This window comes from Lissotriton helveticus, chromosome 2_1 (genome assembly GCF_964261635.1).
Source record: "Lissotriton helveticus chromosome 2_1, aLisHel1.1, whole genome shotgun sequence".
NCBI lineage: Eukaryota > Metazoa > Chordata > Amphibia > Caudata > Salamandridae > Lissotriton > Lissotriton helveticus.
The window spans coordinates 1,133,775,609-1,133,797,123 of NC_136059.1; the positions used below are offsets into that span (position 1 = coordinate 1,133,775,609).

Below are 21,515 nucleotides of genomic sequence, written 5' to 3' on the forward strand. Positions count from 1 at the left end.
TTAGCGGGGACATTTGCAGGGGTTCTGGTTTTGACAGTGGTCCTGTTATTTGACATACGTGGCACTTTGTCACCATCTCTTCCACCATGCTGTCAAGTCCCGGGAACCACACTTTTCCCCGCAGCATCTTTTTAGTGGCCACCATGCCCCGGTGTGACTCGTGTGCCAAATCCACTGTTCTTCTTCTTAGCGTTTGGGGCATAAGTATTCTCGTGCCTCTCATTATTGTCCCGTTTTCGCATTCGGACAGCTCCTCATTTATTCTTTTGAATGCCAGCAGTTCTTCTTTGAATATTCCCTTTCCTACGCACATGTGGTGGTTTACGTGTCTCCATCGTTGCGCCCTGTTGATCCTCATTGCCTCCTGCATGGTGGCGTCCTGTTTTGTTTCTTGATTTAGTTCACTCTATGTTATTGTCGCCGGTGTACTGAGTTTCAGTGCGAAGTTCAGGTACTCTTCTGCCATTGTGGTCGCTTGTGAGTTTTGCGGCAGGGGGTGCCTTGACACATAGTCTGCTGGGTTTTGCTCTTTTCCTGGCTTGTGAATGATTTTGAAATTGTAGTCCATGAGCCTGATTCCCCACCTTTCTATTCTTGGCGGTATCTTTGCATTCGGGTTGCCATAGATTGTTATCAAAGCCTGATGGTCAGTCACAATCGTGAACGGTTTCCCGTACACGAACATGTGGTAATGTTCACAGGCCCACACCACTGCCAGGCTCTCTTTTTCGGGTTGGTAATATCCTTTTTCAACGTCTGTCAGACTCTTGCTCCCGTACGCAACGATGTGTCTTGGGGAATCTCTCCCGGGCTGATGTTGTGCTAAAATTGCTCCCAGCCCCACGGGGCTTGCATCCACTGTCAGCTCCGTGCATAACTTTGGGTCGAAGTAGGCCAAATGATCCACTGCTGTCACCGCCCTTCTTATCTCTTCGAACCCTTTGTCACACTCGCTGGTCCACTGAAACTTTTGTCCTTGTTTCGTCAGCTCTCTCAGTGGCGCGCTGACGGTGGCAAAATCTTTAATGTAGCGTGCACAGTAACTTGCCAGCCCTAGAAACGATCTCACTTCTGCCACGTCTGTGGGCTTCTTTGCTTTTTCCAATGTCTCTACCTTGCTGCAGTCTGGCCGCATTCCTTTTTTGGAAAATATGTGACCGAAGAACACTAGCTCGTTCCGCCCCAGTTCGCATTTTTCTTCATTTAGCGTTAGACCTGCTTCTTCTAGGTGTGAGCATACCTCCCTTAAGGCCGTGTCATGTTCTTCGTCCGACTTGCCGAACACCAGGATATCGTCACTGTAGTTCAAGCTGTTCTTGACCGGCCTGATGACTTGACGAATTGTCTCCTGAAATATTTCTGCAGCCGATGAGATCCCGAAACTCAAACGTTTGTACCTGAATAGTCCGAGGTGGGTGGAGAACGTCGTGATGTATCGCGACTGGGGGTCTAGTTCAAGTTGGTGGTACCCCTTGCATAGATCCAGTTTCGAGAATCTTCTCGTGCCTGTGAGACAGCAAATCATGTCGTCTAGATGTGGGCCAGGGTGTCGCTCACGTTCAATTGCCTTGTTCGGGATCCTCATGTCCACGCATATTCTTATCTTCGATTTGTCCTTCTTTGGGACGGCCACGATGGGTGACACCCATGGTGTCGGTCCATCTGCTCGTTCTATGATGTCCTGTTTTAGTAGGGCCTCCAGCTCTTCCTCGACTTGTGGCTGTAGGTGTATGGGCACCCTTCTGTGATGTTGCGCGACTGGTCTTATTGTTTCATCTATGTGCAACGTTATTTGCCGTCCTTTCAGCTTTCCTAAGCCTTCTATCAGTTTGGGATATTCTTTTAGAATTTTTGTTTTTCTTTCCGACATCTGATACGTCATTTCCATCAGCCCCATTACTTGTGCCGTGACATTGCTCAACAAGCATGGCGCTGGGATGTCTCCTTTGAGCACGTGTATCTGTTCCGTTAGTCTTTGATCCTTGTATCGTAATTCCTCCTTGAATTTCCCCAAGTTGATCACTGGTCGCTTTGCCCCCCATGTGAATACTTTCACTCGGGATGGCTTCAGAGTCGGCTTCACTTTCATCTTCTCATATTCAGAGACGCACATGATATTGCACGTTGCGCCACTGTCCAACACAAAAGTGGTATCGTGTAGCCCCACTTTGATTGTTACGGACTCCGTTTTATTTATTTTCTTTTTGTCCACCAGGCATATTATTTCGTCACACTCTTCTTCATCTTCTTCTGAGTCTGTGTTAACCTTTGTCATGAGGTATAGCCGCTCCGTTTTCTCTTCTTCTTCCTCGTCCCCTGATTCTGCGGACGAACTCCTCACTCCTGTCTCGACATGTCTGATGTGTCTGCGCGTCGGCATCCTTCCTCTACTTGTTCTTCCACGGTCATTTCTAAACTGTGCCCCTTGACATACACTTGCGTAATGGTCTCGTCCGTTGCATTTTCGGCACGTCTGGCCAAATGCTGGGCATGGGCCACCTCGGTGTGGGAACTCTAGTCCGCATCTGTAGCACGTTCCTTCTTGTTGCTTCCTCCCCGTCTGGCCGCCTCTGTCTTGTCTCCAGTTTCCTGTTTTGTTGTTGTTGCTCGCCATCCGATTAATTTGTTCTCCACCTCTTCCTTTGCCAGGTTCCATTTCTTTCGCGTGTGCTGTTGCTCGTGCCTCTGCCCTCCCTAGTGCGAGGATATTCTCCAACGTTATCGTTCTTTCAGTATTCTGGTTCGGAATTCTATGTCCCGACAGCCTGCGATGATCAGTAGCCTTATGGCCTGCTCGTTGTCAAACTTGTCAAACGCACAGTGAGTCACTAGTTTTCTCAACTTCGTTGCGAAATCGTCTAGTGATTCCTCCGCCTGTTGGAAGGCGATCATGAAACTATACCTCTCGAAATCGACATTTCTTTGCGGATCAAACTTGTCCGTCAGGCACTTTGTTAACTTGGCATAGGTGTCAATGTCCGCAGCTGGCAGTGTCACCAACAGATCCTCGACCTCATCGCCCACATAGTTCAGGAACAGTCCTCGTTTCTTGACCGCTGTGACATCTGTTGCGTCAGCATAATTTTCAAAACGCCGGAGCCATTTCTCCCATCTTATCCCTGTTTGCGGTTCAGACAGGCTGAATGGCAGTGGTCTTCTGTATTGCGCACTTGGTTTCGGGTCTGCCATTTCTCCTTGCTTTCCTTTATTTTCTTTGTTTCTTTCTTTGAGCCTTTATTCTCTATTCCTTTTGTCTTTTTCCTTGTTATCCTTTATTGTCTTCTCCTTATTTATGCCTTTAGTTCTCTTTCATTTGTGCCCCTTCTATTTTCTGCTTTGTTTCCTTTGTTCTGTGGCTTTTATTGTCTTTTTTTCTTTCTTTTTGCCTTTATTCTTTTCTTCTCTTGTCTTTCCTTTGCTTTTGCCTGTGCTTGTAGTGCACTTCTGCCTTTTTGCCTTGAAAATCTGCACTTTCCTGGGCAGATCGATTTTTCCTGGCCTTAAAATGGCCGCCAAGCCAATCTCGCTTCTGATTGGCTTATTTGCCTGGTTTCAAGATGGCCGCCGATAGTCACGCGGTACTTCGCAGCCAATAGAAATGCTGCCTGACTCCAAAATGGCCGCCAAGCCTTTATCGCTTGCCTATTGGCTCTCTCGCCTGCCTCTAAGATGGCCGCCGAGACTCTCGGACTCTCGCGAGAGCTCGCGGCAAATTCCTCTTCACTTCGCGCTTTCGTGCACAGCGCTTACCGGGGCAGGCAGTCTTTCCTCGCAGCGGCCGGGGTGGGCTCCCGCGTCGCTGCGCTTCGTCTTCTCGGCGCTTTCTCCTTCTGGGCACGCAAAAGTCTCGACGAGATGCACACAAACTTCACGCTGGTCGATGTCGCCGCCTTCGTCGCCAGTTGTCGCGTCGCGAGGATCGGGAGCACACAGGAGACGGTAGGGTGATCAGTGTCGTTCTTTATTGTTATACATACATTACAGTGTGGCATCTGTATGGCGCGCTCGTGGTCTCCTGACCTCCCAGGTCTAGGTCCTGCAGGCGAGTGGTCCCTGACCCCCGCCCCTTGACCGGATGTGGTGTCCGGTGTCCCTGTCCCCCTGACCCTGAGCCCCAGGGTCCTAGTGCCATCATGTGGGCACGACAGGCTGGTTGTGTGCTGATGCAGAAAGGTTCTAGCCTGGCAGTTTGGGATGGCATGTTTCTATTGGAGCAGGGTCAAGACTGATTTGCATATGGCTGGTCCAAACAGAGGTGACACAGCATGCAAGAATATCAATGGACCAGGATGCGGCCTAAATGAATACCAATGGCTGGTTCAAGCATTAAGTCCACCACTTGTTTGTCTACTTCAGTGCAACATCCTAAGTGTGACGAGGATGCCCAGACATGGGTCTCGATTTCACTGTGCCGCTATTAGGGCGAAATGCGTCTTGGTTTGCTTGTGTTCCGGTGCACAAAGCACCTGACCTGGCAGGCCGTGCTTGATAAAATAGAATGATCAAGTCTTTTGATATGAAGTGAGTCATAAATCTTTTATAATGAAAAATACATATTTTTAAACTTTTTTCTAAATGAAGCATTGCGTAGTTGCTATCAACATGGAGTAACACTTGTAAAGAGGTTCAATACTGTGGTTTGAATCTATGGTGTGTGATTTTGGGTACAGGGAGGACTAACTCCACAACCAGCACCAGTAACAATGGATTCTGAACACTGATACAACTAGTTCATGTTTGGGAGAAGTGAGAGAGATGGCCTGTTTTGGCTGTCTCCTCCATCCTATCTGGTTCTGTTCCTGACACTCGGAGGCCTTGTGCCACTTACAGTGTGATTCATAGTTCAGGGCCCATAAGAGAGAAAAACACCAGATGTCTTAAGCCTCATGGTGAATGGTTCTGTAACGCCCCCTGTGCTGATAAGCATGATTCAAAACCTGTCACTGGTTTCTGGTTCTGGCATTCAATGGTCTTCTGGAGAGCTATAGGTCATATTTTGAGGTCCCTGATATCTACACGAAGGCAAGTGGAACACTGATGTAAACAGCACAACAAGTGCATGTGTGGTTGGTTGAGGAGAGACCAAGGACCATTCAGACATGCAATTTGTTTCTTTCTTGTCGCTCCGAGGGTTTGGTGCTGTGATGTTCAAGTAGTACTACAAAACCCTAGACTCTTGGAGCGACAGAAGAACAATTCTAGTGATGCACTGTATGAACACCCACTTGGCGAGGCACCTTTGTTTTAGAGGTGGAGTCTGGGGTATCTCAACAACGATAATCAGGAAATGTCTATTTTGTAAAGCGCAAGGCTGGTCTTGTGATGCTGATGACAATGTGCATTGTTTCCAAACTCAAAGGTGATCTTTTTACTGGTGGGGAATGTATAAAAGGGGAGTGATCTCACTGGAATTTGACCACATGGCTAGACAGCAGCTCCTACACTACTGCATTGAACTACCATATGAGCAAGCTATTCAAAAAGACTGGAACAGAACAAATTAGGGACCTAAAAAAGACAGTCGCAGGTGCTAAACCCAGCCACACGGATGGGATATTGATTTTATCAGGAGACAGGTGGAAATGCTGGGTAGTTTGTGGATCTTCACAGTTCCGTAACTTACTGCCACAGAACGTTTGAGGAAAATGGGTGTATTTAGTTAAAGTTTGGAGCGCCTTCTGCATGAAGAAATGTTTTTGGGGTCCACACGAGTCAGAGCCCCTTGAACACCCCTGGATGTCAGAAATGTCAGGGTTTGACTGGTTTTTCTGAGTGGGAGGCAAATGAGTTCAAACATTTTGCAGCCGTTTCAATTGATGAAAGAGGATGTATTCCCATTTCGTTTTTGGGTGTTTGTGTCGAGGGTGATAGACTCAACAACGCAAGTGGGATACCGTTTTTTGGGGAGATATGTGGAAATAGAATAGTACAACATTTGCTATCACTAACTGCATTTTTTTGCATTTTTGGCCTCTCAAATGTAAGCCAGTAGACAAGAAAAAACACAATTGGCAAAATTCCCTCTGAATCACATGATAGTATGACTAATTTTGTCTACGTTTCAGAAATGAATAGTTTTCCGGATTCATCCACAGGTTTCACACCATGTCCACCATAAACTACAGAAAATTTGAAACTCCAAAAAATAGGAAAAATGTACTTCCTCAAAGAAAAATGCAAAAACTGTGGTAAAAAAAAGTAGGTTTTTTAATACAACTCTGCTTGTCCCAGAAAGCTGGGAAGATGATTGTCCTAGCGCAACAAACCTTTCATTAATGTCATTTACCCCCCACAATCAAAAACTAGTTTTGACAATTCCTGCTGTCCTCTAGGGAAATCCATAAACTCTGAGTATCTTTAGAATCCCCAGGGTGCTTAGAAAATAGGCTGCAAATTTTGTATGGATACCTCATGTGGTAAAAAGCTATTAAGATGTAAGCAAGATGTACCCCAAAAAAAGAGCTCTACAAAGAGGTGTTGTGCACTAGAAACTCAGAACTCAGAAAGGCAACTAAGAGCACTCAAAAAATCAATTTCGAGTCTGTGCCTTTTCTTTTAAAAAGGAAAAGTACTTTACTACATGCAAAACTAAACACTCCAACCAAAATTACGAATACATCAAAATTGTAGACCAAAAGTAGAATAAGGTAGTAGGAAACCCTCTAACAGACCTCACGTACTATAGGGTACGTGTTCACAGAAATCAACTAATTCGCTAGACCTCAAAATGAATACTAAACCCAGTAGGTCTGAGGCATCTTTAACAGTTTGCGTGCAAGAAGGCCATAACTCCTAAAACTAGAATACCCACATAAATGCCTGTAGAAATAATAAGGTACGCAATTATAAAAAGTCAGGTCTACTGACTTTATAAGTTGGGGTTCACCATAGAATCACTTAGTAACAAGGACATTTCATTAATAATGAGTATTTCAAGATTTATTGTGAATATGAATAGGTATACATGATTGAAAAGTCATACCTATTATTTTTAACACACATTTAATAGTAAACATTACAATTCAATGAACATTTCAAAGTAAGTAATATTTCTATTGTTGTATCACATTGTCTATCCACTTCTCAGGACCCTGCCTTTCAAAGGGACCCATGCACTTCCAGAGCACATGCCTCCTTCCGTTTGGGCCCCAAACACTGAATAATTAGTACCACACTTGAGCTCTAAAGTACACACACGATTCAGGCCAGCTCCACAACCAGTGGGCATCCTCTTCTCTAAGTGGAGAAGCCAGCTTTCTTTCCTCCTCCTGCCTTTCTTCGCGCTCCTGCGTGGCTTGATCTTTGGAACAAGAGAGATGTGAGTGGCAGTGCATAGTTGCTTGCTCAAACTGTGGGTAACCACACTCCTTATGGGCTATGTTGGACAGTCCCAGGGAATCTCTGGGTTGTCGGCCTACACTCATAGTAGGGCATGTTATGAAATATTGTGCTGGTTCTTTGGGTCCTGCTCTCTTGGTCCTGCTTATGCTCCAGCTGCACATAGGCTCCTCAGGAGTGAAATCAAGTTGTGTTTCTTCTCATCACTCTCATGAAGTCCACCAACATGATGCCCTTGTCTGGTTCAATAGGTAGCTCTTGTGGGAATATCTCTGACCTCAATGGGTGAATTATATTGAAATGTTCTTTGTTTTTCTTTTGGTGGTTCTGTCTGCTTTCCAGCCACAGGGAGTCTTTTTGTGGACATTCTGGCTCCAAAATATTTGGCGCTTTTATCGTGTGAATTTTCACACTGCTTCCTCTTCATACTCATCAGCAATTGGCTGTGAAAGTCTGACCCTACCCTTGAGTCCAGGCTTTGAAAGTCTTCTGACCTGGGGTCATCTGTAACAGGACCCCCAGTCTCAAGGCAGGCCACTATCCATGTCCAGAGCACCCAAGGACCCAAGGCCTTTGGCCAAATGTAGGGTGCATATGTGTCTAGTAGGAGCCTACATTTCTATCCCTAAATCACCCACAACCAGGATCAGCCCAAAGAAGTGCAAGTGAAACCCCTTCCCTCAGGCTTCCCATAAAAGACAATGCTGCTGGTCCCTGGAGAAGAAGGGTAGCTAATACTGTGTGCTAAAGACAGGGATTCACTCCCTTTGAGGGACTGTCCATTTCCTTTGGTTGCTTCTCTTCATCTCAAAAGTTCTTCCTCATGCAGAGGTTTAAAGCTGGAGGTGGCAAGATTGGGAAGGTGTCCCTACCCAACCCAGAAACGTAGTATCATTGCCGACCACCCATTAATGGCTTTTCCAGCATCATTGGTTGTCAAATCTAGCTGCAAACCATTTTCAAGAAACAAAGTGGCAGCCTAAATTGAGATTTGGAACAACTACCTCTCTCTGAGCCAAGCTCCTCCCACCCACGGCTGGTTTCTTCCATACAAGTTTCAAAGAGCCTCCACCCTGGGAGGAATGGAGCCAAAGGTTTGCCTGTCATCACTTTGTCCCGGGTGGAACCATCTTCTCACTGTATGTCAAGGAGATACAGTTAATTACCATATGGGGATTTCACACAACTCCCTTCCTCTGCTAGAAGGATAGACCACCCAGAATGGGTCGGTTGTTTCAGAGGAGCTTTCACGTGCCACCTGGCCAGCAGAATAATTGACTGGCCTCGTGGTGTAACTCACAACGTGAATTCCATTAAAGGTGGCTCTCCATATACCTGCCTTTGTGCACATGCGTGGGAACAGGTGTCCTTTGCAACCACCCACTCAGGACTTTCTACACCAGTCGCACACAGCCACTGGCCTTATTTTGAAAGGTATGCCAAGACCTCCAAACCATTCAAAATCTACTTCCCTACAGACAGAATTCCAGAAACACTTAGACATGGGACCTGGAGCTATCCCAAATAGCCCCTCCCCTTGGCTATTTGATCAGTCGTTCTTTTTTAGAAAAAAACTTGATGTTGAACTGTTTGAACATGACTTTCTGAAAGAAATTATCAAAACGAGAATATAAATGATTGCTTAGTATATCTTTGTGTAACTATTCAGGTTTTCAATACTGCATGTCCAGTCAGTCAGTCAGTCAAAAAACTTTATTCGGTTAATTAAAACCATAAAAGCAGTACATGATACAAAGATAATATAAAAAACAATTAAATAAATAGAGAGAGTTGATTGCATTCCTAATTAAAAACAAAGGAAAAGGGGACGTTAATAAGAAGGGATTTGGTAGATACAGGGAACACCTAAGGATAACAGTATATAAATCTCACCAGAGTATATACTAACAATCAATTTTCATGAGTTGATAGTGCGGCAGTTCTTACTCTTTTCTGTCTGGTGGCAGCTACTAAAAAACAGGCTACGCCATAAGCGACTGGCACTGAGTTCAACATCTGTAAATATAGTAATGCTGGCCGTACCTGAACGAAATTTAAAGGTTTTAAAATGGGCACAAGAATTTTTTTTCGCAGGACCAGATAGTGCTCACACAGCATAACCAGATGCAGAGTGTCCTGTGTTGAGAAACAATCGCATGTACAAGGAGGAGAATTTTCTGGAGTACCCCAATCTGTATACGTGCCAAGGATGAGATGGATCAAATTAAATCTGAACCTTATGAGCAGAAATCGATGGTAGGGCTTTGTGACATATTTTAAATAGGGTTCCATCTCTGTAGTAGTGGAAAATTGAAAAAGTAATCTGACTGTAGGTTTACTAATTTCAGCCGATTCTCTTTCGCCTTCCAACAGAGATCGAAAATGTTGCTTCACCCACTTTGCATCCTCTTTTTTGAGATGTTGCGGAAGAGAGTACATTTCCGGACGCCCTAGGCTCGCACATGCCGCTCTAACATATGCTAGCCACGGGATAGTAAGAGCTTTATCTAGAGATATACAATCCTTAAGGATGGAGTGATTCAGACTGATTTCTTCATTGGTCCAGGTTTTAATCCAGCAAAGTACTGGGGACATTTTTAGAAGATCAGTAACGTACCCCATACCTAGTTCATTATGCGTTGAATGTGTGGGGGAAGATTTCGGGAGAGTCAACAAGGCCCGTAAGAAATTATTTTCGGCAATTTGTATGCCTGAGACTGGAACATAGCCCCAAATGTCTGCCCCGTAGGAAGCAATTGCCAAGCATTTGGCTCAATAAATCCTGATCATTGCTTCCATAGGTTTCGAGCCCAATTTTTTTGAAAAGCTCAGAAGTGCTGTTGTTGACCTAATTACTCCATTTTCCTTGAGTTTCATTTGTGGCTTCCAGGTTCCTCTCTCGTCAAAGGTGACCCCAGGTAGCAAAAGGAGGGCACCCTTGAAATTGGTGAATTATTGGAGCTGAAAGATCTGATCTTCATGTTTTTCTTTCGCGAACCAACGACCATAACATGGGACTTGATGGAATTAATTTTTAAATCAAGGGCTTCCATGAACTGGCCGAAATGGTCCAAAAGTTTTTGAAGCCCTATGCCAGTCCGCGCTATAAGAACAGCGTCATCCGCGTATAGGAGGACCGGAATAGGTAGGCCCCCCATACGCGGAATATCCAGGGTGGCTGTGTTCAGAAATTTCCCCAAGGCGTTGATGTACAGTGTAAAGAGTAGAGGGGCCAAGATGCACCCTTGTCTGACCCCTCTCCCTGATCTAAACTTTGCTGTACACCTACCGTCCCTTGATGCCCTAACCGTTGCAAACAAATTAGAGTGAAGGTCATGTAAAAAACTAACCAAAGTAGTGTCCAATCCAGAGTTGTGTAAAATGGTCCATAATTTTTGACGATTAACCAAATCAAACGCTGAGGATAAGTCCATAAATCCCAAATAAAGAAGCCCCCCCTTCACCACAGTGTATTTACTAATAATTAAATGAAGGTTCAGGCATTGGTCAATTGTCCCTCTATGTGCCCTGAACCCGTACTGCAGGTCTGAAAGGATCCCGCTCTCCTCCAGCCAATCCTCCATTCTGTGCAAAATGACTCTGCCTAGGATTTTGACGGCAGAGTCCAGCAAGGAGATTGGTCTGTAGCAGGCCGGGTCCGCCCTATTTCCTTTCTTAAATATAGGCACAATTATAGAGGTAGACCAGGAGGATGGGAAGCCAGCTGTCGGGATAGCATTAAAAACGTTAGATAGAATTTTGGACCAGAATTGTGGGTACTGTATATAGAGGTCTGCTGGTACCCCATCAGGGCCCGGGGCCTTATGTTTGTTGGTCTCTCTAATCGCCCTTTCAACTTCCATGATGTTAAAGTCCATGACCAGATTGGTATGGTCGTGGGTTTTGTCAATTAAGGCAGGGGCTGTAGACTCATAGATTTTGCCAAAATGGGCTAGCCATCTGTTATCTTCTATGACGCAGTCTAAATCCGTTTGCCCATTGTCGGAAAAAAAGGGCTGATTTACAATTGCCCAAAACTTTTTGCTGTCTCTCAGGACTTCCTTAGATAGTAGGCTATTCCATGCTTCCTCCTTAATTTGATTTTTACGTTTTTGGGTTATAGTTTTATATTCCCTCCTTAGTTTGGCCACTAAGGACTTATCTCTGGGTTTTTGTTTAATGGCTTTCATCAGAGCACTGTGGACCCTCGAACATTCCTTGTTGAACCATTTATGGGTCTTTATATTCCCTTGCCCAACCGACCTTCGTTCCAAGTTCTTACTGATCCTAGAGCAGATGTCTTCGAAGGCTATCAAGACCTTAGGGCCCTCTGCAGTTGAATCCAAGCATACTGCCATGCTGTCCTCAGACTCTTGGGCAATTGCATGAAAAAAATCCTCTGGGACGATCATCTCCCATTTCAGACGCCTTCCCTGCTCTTTAGATTTCAGATCCTTTATGGCTGCCATACTTGGCGGACTGTCAGTACGGAAGCAATCTAAATCCAAGGACAAGAGAACAGGATGGTGATCCGATGAGATGTGATCAACTACACTGTACTCATATGCCTTTGCCAAGACCCCATTTGAAACAAATATATAATCTATAACTGTATTGGCATCTCTTCCAACAAAAGTTGGGGCTCTCGGCTCACAAATGCCCTGTTCGAATTCGAAGAGATTTAGATTCGCTAGAAAGAACTCTAGGTACTCGCCCTCTGGAGTGTGTTCAAAATGGGGAATAGCTTCGGGTGATATCCCCCCATATCTATCATTAAAACAGCCCCCCTCACAGGGGTGTATGTTAAAATCCCCCAGAATAACCAATTCCGAGGGGGTGGTGCAATCACTCCTATAGGCTGACAAAAAATTCGATAAAGAAATTAAATGTTCATTTACAATGACGGACTCCTTTGAGTTATAAAAGTTAATTAAGAGAACCGTCTTTGAATTGGGGAGAGTCCATTCTACCGCAAGAGCATTTGTTAAAGCGGTATCTACTTTTTTGAAAACCCCTACTAAATCCAAGGAGCACAGGATGAGTAAACCACCCTTTGCTCTTCCTCTTATGCCTGGAACTGCCGGGGTGGAAAAGCTGCAAAAACCATCCAGGGAAAAAGTTTGTGTTGTGACCCACGTTTCTTGAAGCCCTATAATATGATGTTTTTCAATAAAACTTTGCCATGTTGGGTCCAAGGCCTTTGCATTTAAACCTGCCACATTCCAAGTAAGGACATTACAGAGTGCTAGGTCTGTGTTAAGGGCGGTCGTTGTACCCGCACCCCGGCTCTCTCTCGTCGTCAGGCTAGTTCCGGGTATGGGGGATAAAATAGCTGTTATAGGTGCCAATATGGAAACATCCTTACAGGGACTTATTAGGTTTCGACAAACACCATGTTCCCCTGGCGAACCCTGAGTATGTCAATCCACCCAGTCTGTGTTTGAAAGGCACTCGAAGCGGTTTGCAATAGGGAAGTACAGGGGATTAGAAGGGCCATTTTGAGGTTGTTGATAGAAAAAGGGATGGATGAGTTGAGGGCCATGCGGGGGACCACCTTGACGTGGTCTACCTCCGCTAGTCCCCACCAAATTCCACCCCCCATCCCAGCCCTCCTCCCTCACTGGGGGTTGAATATCCCAAGGGAAATTAGACCTTTGTCTTGAAATCCTATCATGAGAGCCTTTAAACCAACTCCAGCGATTATCCACTTGATTGTGGGGAAGATAAAAATACGAGAGGGGTCTGGCAGTAACCCTACTCGCCTGATATCTTGGGGCCCTGTTGTTACAAATAAAATCTACTGCCTCTGGTTTTTCAAAAGTTACCACCACACAATCCCCCTGCAAATTTTTCTTATTTCGTCCTACCCAGGGAGCCCTCTCTATCATTAGGATATCAGCTGATATATTTGTTGGGAGAGGATAATTGTTCGCTAGCCAGTGGCAGACTTTATTTTTGAGTGCCTGGTATGATTCTTCTTCTGGCGACCGGAGTTCTGTAACTCCGGTAAGAATAACCACATAAGGTGCGGCATCTGGGGGAAGGTGAATATTTCTACGATTCCTAACCTTACCCTTATCCTCTATATCCAGTTTTGGCGCCTGGGATAAACTGACGCTGGGTATGGGCTGGGGGATGGTATTGTTTTTAGATGAGATGGGATTAGTATCTGTTTTTTTAATCTGCTCTACAACAGGGGGTTTAGTTATAAGTCCTACTTGGTTTGAGGCACTGCTGGGTTTCTTAGTCGTCGTGTTGTTTGTCTCCGACGCTTTATTAGGAGCCATTGTAGATTTAGGTAAATTGGTAGCCTGAATAGACTTATTATTTAGGGTAAAACTGGGGGCACTTATGTCCTTGTGTATGTTTTTTAAAACCGTTTCCAGACAGCGTAGTCTTACCTCTATAGGTTCTAGTAAAGCTTTTAACATATTCCAGATTACTGTATTATTTAAGGTGGAACCCGGCTCCTCCAATGGGGATGTTATTAATGAGTTACCCGTGGGGCCGCTGAGTTCCAAAATTTCTTCCAGACTTTGGTCAATTACAGTGTCCTCTGGAAGACTCAGCAATAGGCCAGGTTTATTAGGAGGTGGGCCTTCTGTGGGGATAGGTAGACTGTCTGAGGGTTTTTCAACAATGCACAGATTAGGTAGAGTAATGGCCTTCTTCCCTTTCACAGCTATTAAGGTGTTAGTTTTACATTTTTTAGGGATTGCCCCTTCTATCCGCGCTCTTTCTGTTAAAATGTCTGTAGGGTTACTAACATTTATTTCGCTTCTTTGCGTTCCACTCTCGGTCAATATGTGTAAATTAGGTGAAGCCTCCAAATCCTGGGCGAGATTAGGGGCGTCCAAGTCCGTGTTAGGTCCAGAATGGTGTACTAGCACCTGTGCTTCTCGCCGGGAATCCATTTTCGGTGTCCGAGCCTCAGCAATATGGCCAAGGGAGGAACGCTTGGCCATGGCCAGGTCTTGGGAAACTCTCCTATCCATGAGAATTATCCCCTCGTCAATAAGTGCATGTGTGCGGGTAATAAAATCATCCAGTGTCCCGGTAAGTTTTTTAGCTCCTGCGGCGGCCATGCTTCTTGTCTCCCGGCAGGACATAACCCGGAAGTACCAAATGAAATTGCGAGGGGAAGCTCAGAACGCCTAGCCAAGATCTGTGGCCCAGCCCAGTCTCCTCGGGCCTCGGAGGGCCACAGAGGGCCCGCCCTTTGCCCGGGCTTAGCCCCGGGCACTCCCGCGCGCTCCCGCGCAGTGTGTTGGTCCAATTCTTATAGGCGTCAGTAATTAGGGCGGGTCGGTCAGGGAGAGCGGGCCAGGTGACTTGGCCTCTGGGAAGCCGGGACTCCTGGGAAGGCGAGTCCCGGACCCAGTGCTCGCAGCCCTGTCTCTCACTCTCTCACCCAGCAGGGGCCAAAAAACGGATGTGCAGCCTCAAGCTGCTGGTCAATCCTTCCCTCGACGATGTCAGCTCAGCTCCTTCCTTCCTCCACAGGGCAAAAAGTCAGTGTAGCGTTCCCGGGTTCCTAAACGGGCAGAATCCTTTTCACCTGATTCTGCTGGGCGGGGCGGTCAGGGAGAGCGGGCCAGGTGACTTGGCCTCTGGGAAGCCGGGACTCCTGGGAAGGCGAGTCCCGGACCCAGTGCTCGCAGCCCTGTCTCTCACTCTCTCACCCAGCAGGGGCCAAAAAACGGATGTGCAGCCTCAAGCTGCTGGTCAATCCTTCCCTCGACGATGTCAGCTCAGCTCCTTCCTTCCTCCACAGGGCAAAAAGTCAGTGTGGCGTTCCCCATGTCCAAGCCCCTTTCTGCTAGATTTCACCAGTCCCATCAAACCCTTTCTCACATTTATGCAAGAAAAGAACACCCTTTCCCAAATCTTCCCATGGAATAAAAGTCATATTACATCGGGATGTAATCGAGCAGGATATACAGTTGGAGGCCTTTTCAAGTTGTATTTGTATAAGGAGGAAATCATGTGGTAGCAATAACTGTTTTGTAAGGAAAGGGCATGAATTTTGCACAGAATCCTATCGCAGGAGCACTGTAACAACACATTTAGAGAGTGTGAGCTGGTGTGGGTACTGGGTGCTGCTGTTCATGTTCTGTTGCATTTAGCGGTATTTTCCTAATGCAAAAGGCATCTTCAGGTCCATTTTGGAGATGAGCGAAAATATCGATATATGCTGGGTTACGCTCCTGCGTAATCTCACATAATGTTGCTGCTGTTATCCATAATTTATTGCGACAGCAAATTACAGAAGTTATGCCCACCCCTACTATAGTGTTTTGCTAGTTAGCAATGTTGGAACAGTTTTGGTTCCTGATGGACTTCGTAGAGCTGCAACGTCAGTGTTAGAGCGGAAGGCAATGAACGCTGATTTAGAATGTTGAATTTGCAGTTTCACGCAGAAGAATTAAGAGGAGAATTAAGACGTGAATTGAGACGTGTTATACTAAGCTCCGTATGCGTCATAGTCGAATACCCAGGCTGGAGAGGGTCCTACACCTGCTATACAGCCTTCTTCTATTTGCATCTTACTGAAATAATGATCAACCTACTTACGTAAATGTACAAATTGACTTTGAGTATTTGCTTTTAGCCTACGTTGCACAACGTTGTTAATAGGCAAGTTCCTACAAGTTATTTCATAAAATTCTCTCCAGTGCTTATTTCCTACATCCTGCCACTGTGCTGCTATTGTCCTGAGCACAAATATTTGTGCACTTTTTTTTGTTCAACTTAATGTTGATTCGCTACATGTAAAGTGTCGTAATGCATTCCGATGGCAGCTAAATAAATAAAAAATATATCTGTAATGTTGCAAACAATATGTACAGAAGAACAATGCTAACTTACCTTTGTTCCAGTTTCACCGTGGTATGCTTTAGGATCTCGGCAGCCTGCTTGTGGTACTCCAGTTGGGACTGTACAAGGGCAGACAGCTGGCTCACCTGCTCAATCTGCAAATTAAAGTGCGTCACAAGCGTTAGTCTAGCCTGTACCACAGAACAAGCAACAAGTGCCACATTAGTGGCAGACAATGGGCTATCTGTGTGCACTGCACTATATCCAAGCACTAGTCATCTCTAGACTGGAGTATGGCTGTTCTACCCTCTCGGGTTTACCCAAGATCTCCCTGGCACCTTTAAAAGCCTGCCTCAATGCGACTGCCAGGCTACTTACCGGCACAAGAAAATTCAACCACATTTCCTCACACCTGAAAGCTCTGAACTGGCTTCCTCTTGAAGCAAGAATACAGCTTAAACTAGCTTGCATTACACACAAGGCTTATAATCAAACTCCCCTTCATATCTTGCACGGAAACTTGTGATTTCTGGAGGTATCAGAAACTCACGGTCCGCCAGAGACCTCCTGCTGCAACCTGCTCGCTTCCGAAAAAAAAAAACTTACAATTGTGCTTTCTCTGGGGCTGCTCCTAGAATGTGGAACTCTCTCCCACCCACCATCAGAAGAATCCCTTCTCTTTCTCACTTCAAAAAAGGATACCAAAACCTTCCTTATGGGTAAATTCCTCGTTTAAATTTTGCCTGCAACCACCACAATGACCTGGACATGCGTCTGTCTATTGCCTCCCTTCGGATTTCCTAGTCACCCCACCAAGAAACCTGTGGTCTTATCTTGAGTAAATGTAAATGTAAGCTGTAAATATGTGTCCTATCTCTTATGTATACTCAACCCCGCCACCTTCTAATTGATTTTTTACTCTTGTGATTCTAAAACTTTTTGTACAACCCCATGATTCCTGTAAAACGCTTTGATACCCTAACGGGTCAAGTTTGCACTCTATAAAACACAAAATAAATAAATAAATAAATAAATGAAACTATGCTTTGCTGTCAGAGGCCTTGTAGGGCCCAATTACTAATTGCTTGTAACTTCCGAGGGGCCTAGTAGCAGGTGTTACCCTTACCTAACAGGATTATGTGTAATGAGGTAAATCAGTGCTTAATTTGAGCAAGTTCTTTCAGGTGCTCCGCACCACCACTTAATTGGTTTCCAGTTCTCGCCACCGGCACTTAATTTTAAACACTGCACTTATGGCAGTCCGCCACAGAGTGGCGCTGCTCATCTATTTTAGAGGTAAGCATAACAACGGGTGTTTAAGAATACAATACACATTAAAAATGTATAATACCTGCCTCCCCAGCCATTCCTTTAGCTTTAGGAACCTGGAATAATCTGAACTGTTGCACTTGCAGGCAAGAGAGATGGTCAACAGTTGTTTTGGCAGCGTTGACAGGGGCGATGGTAGTGCAAGCAGCAGTGCTTAATTTGTAAAAAAAAAGATAAATGCCAGGGCCCTCACCAGGAGGCCATTGCTGCTTGTAGCATCTATTGCCTCTGCCAGAGCTGTCTATGACAACACCAACACTACTACTAAACCTCACACTCCTACAAGTGTGACAATTCTGACCATTTCAGGTCCCCAAACCTATAAGAATGGCTTGGGTGAGAATTAGTCATTTTTAATGTATATTAAAGTAATAAACAGCAGTTCTGCTCTTCACTAAATTAGACCAACAGCGCCAAGATTTGGCAGACTGTCATACCTGCCAGTGTTGACAATTAAGGACCAGTGCTGAGCACTTGGAAACAACTGGATCAAATTAAGCACTGCCTGGCCCCATAATCTCAGTTGCACATAGATATGTAGGTTTTGCTATTTCTGCTGTATATTTTCTCTCAGCCTTCCTTCAGTTTGCTTGTGTTCCCACGCTGTAACAACACTCATCACTGGCGTTTGGTTTCAGATTTCCTTTGGGGTTCAATGTACAAGCAACATTGAGCCGAAGCAGCATTGTAGGTGTGCGTGTATGTGTGGGGGTGTGTCCGTGTGTCTGTGTGAGAGAGAGAGAGAACTGGTTTGATATCAAAAGTAGATTGGTTGGAAATCCATCAATGGCAAACCAACTTTAAACTTTTCAGAACGCCATTGTTTTCCTGCTATGCATGCTGAAACGACCAGGATTTGATCCTCCGAACTAGAATTTGCACAAAAATTCTTTAATCCTCAAACCATAACTCTAATTATCACACGTCATCACAAGAGGTAGTGTGAATAATGATGCCACTAGGAGCAGCGGTAGCATGGTATACATGTGGACTTGAAGGACAAGTGTACATTTTGACATGTGGGGTTAGCCTTTGTCGGGTACTGCTTGAGTTTATGAATCCCAAGTGCTGGAATCCATGTCATTTGTAATTTTTAAATTAATATACTTACGCTTTATTTAAGGATCTAAAGTAATTGCTAGTAGGTACACAACACTTGTCTGCACTTGCCAGAGTGGCACGACTTTGTCTGTTTTAAGTAAGTTGAACCGTTGGGATCCATTCCAGGGCTGCAAGTTTGCCGGCCAGGAGGGTGTGAATTGGTGCCGTGGCCATGCCACAAATGCTATGTTTCCAACCCCACAATTGCTCATCATCCAATGCTTGATGGAAGATATGGATCACAGGCCTAGATTTATCTGGCCGCAACACAAGTAATCAACAGCAGGGTAAAAGGGTTGCTTCTGGTATGCTACCTGTGGGAGAGAGTACTGAAAATGTGGCCATGCGTCCTGAACCCAACGCAAAGAAAGGCTACCAGGTATCCGTCAATCATCTCAATGTGCATATTGTCCCCCACATCAGTATTGGCTATAAACGGTTTCTTCCTGGAATTTAATGAATGCTGGACATCTGCCAAAAATTGATGGATGTTCCTGCCACCCTATTGAGAGTGTAGACCTTGCTATCCAGTTTATAGCTCATGGACATCCAGCGTCGACCAAACTCTAACTAACCTCTAAGTCTCTAGTCACTTTTCATAGGTACCTGCAAGAACTAAGGATTGTGTGAGCCATCAAGGACCATAAAGAAGAAATGAAGGTGCAAATAGTGGAACACATCTCAAAGTGATGCTTACATTTATCACAATAAGAAATGTAACTGATGGAAAAATGGTGGTTAAAGACTCACACAAGAAGGCTCATTCCTGGTCAGCGCTGAAATCCCAAAAGACTTCACCAGTACAATTACTACTGTACCCTGAGTGATGTTACCGCAGTGTATACTCCCTGTGCAATCCACACATACTGATGACTAAATTCTGAATGTTTAGTGCCCATATGTGCTTCACATACCCTGAAAACTGTGCAATAGGAGTCTATTACCTACATGAACACCATGTGTCCTGTGAACTGTGTCCTACACACCCAAAGATCTATAGCCATGTCAAAAGCTTTCCTATTCATGTTCAAATCACTGTGATCCCACTGCTAGCGGACACAGTGCTTCGTCTGATAGGCACCCACCTCCTCCTGCTTTCCTAGCATCACCAACCTCTAACTAGCCTCTAAATGCTATTTTCTACTTCTATACAAAGGAAATACCAATCTGGATATCCAAAATAAACTGGAACATTCCAACATCCTAAGCATTGCACCACAAATATCCAGGTCAACTATATATTTAGAGTTCATAATCAAACCAACCTCAACATCCTGGGTTGAATTGCCAAAATTGCAAATATTCTAGTGTACCAACTACACCTTTTCAAGAAAATGAAACTGGTCATCTCTGATACAGATGTCTGTCAGGTTTACAATTGGTCCTGCTGGTGCACAGTGCCAGACGTAATACAATCCTAGCCGGCCTTCCAAAGAAACTGTGCCTCAATCAGGGCGATCCAAACTGACACATTCAGGTCTATATCAGGAGGTCAACTACTGGCTACCACTGTAATTCAAAATTAAACATTAAAGGACGTACAGATCCATTAACCAAGCTCTCACCTTTAGATACAGACCATTGATAACTGAGCCTGGGCTACCAGAAGCAAGGCCTGCTTGCTACTGAAAATACCAAAGCACAACAGAAGCAGAAACAGCAAATCAAGCACTCTCCACCTTTGCATTAAATCTATGGAACCCCTCGTTGGTAGGACTTAAACTTTACAGTCTTACTTTTCAAGGAGCACAGAGTAAAGCTATCCCAATTTAGTCCCCTTTACTTAAATCATCATAAATTGACCTAAACGACATTGCTGCATCAGTTCCCAATCATAAAGACCATGTCATTCTCACCCATGCTCCCAGATTAACTCACAAGAGGAGAATATTTGGGATCACATCAATTGGTTCTCAATCTCCATGCCACCTTCACTTACAATGTCTTGCCTGAACATATCCTAATCATATCATAATCATAACAATCACCTTATCTTAGCCTTATTGTTCACTTTCACCCACCTGGCACCACAGATTAAATTTCTGGTGCCTATAATGTATCCTCCATGTTTGCTAGACCCCCAGACCACCTTACAACCCTTGGCTACTTCAATCTTGTCCTGGAAAAACAAATATAGTTCACTTTGTTTAATCAATTTTTGTCCAGTCACCCACTCTTCATCACACTCATGCAATTAATTAATTCAAACAGAGAACTACTGGCTCTTACTCTTAGCTCCACCTCGCAGACTGATATATTGTCAACATGGCCTTTCACCATTTCATCAATTCCCTAATCTTTACATGTTTTAACATTTTTCCCCATTACCTCCTAACTCCGAGGCATGCATAATGACAGGATGGCACTCTTTAACATTTCCAGCAATATCCCTCTCACAGTCATGAACTGCAACTATCCTTTCCAAAGATAATCAACAACACTCCCTTCTCCATTCAAAACCTTTGCAGCACATCAACCATCTGGAGGCTTAAGATGCAAATGTGCACTCACCTGAACATTAACCTGTGTCACCTCCTTCTTAAACACTATCTCCTGCCATGTCCCTTTTCTTTAAACATTTGGTTGTCATAAATTTGCTCAGACAACAAATTCCAGCAGACAACTTCTCTACATCTGGCTACTACAAAGTATCTCAGCTTCCTTTTTCCTCAAAAAAACCCTTGGGCATCTGGAGTTCTAATGGTTTATTCTTAAGTATCAGGGTTCAACCAAATAACCTTCAGCAATTGGCTTTCTGCATCTACACTTCACTTAAATGGCCCACAATGTATGTGTCCAACTTTCTCACCAGTGCCTGATACAAGAAAACCTTTATTTGATTCCTAATTTTACCCCAATCTCTTTGCAACATTTCGTAATGATGACCACCCAACCCTGCTTCTAACTTGAGCCTCTTCCGGTATGCAAAG

The 21,515-nt window shown here is 44.7% G+C and overlaps 1 protein-coding gene across 1 annotated transcript in view; it reads right to left on the reverse strand.

Annotated features, from left to right (window-relative positions):
* The window catches only part of SH3GL2 (SH3 domain containing GRB2 like 2, endophilin A1), an 803,888-nt gene that overhangs the window by 64,406 nt on the left and 717,967 nt on the right, over nt 1–21,515 (reverse strand). The window contains exon 7 of the mRNA XM_078675974.1: nt 16,207–16,310. Within this exon, the coding sequence (XP_078532100.1) occupies nt 16,207–16,310 (104 nt within the window). The remainder of the gene's footprint in view (nt 1–16,206; nt 16,311–21,515) is intronic.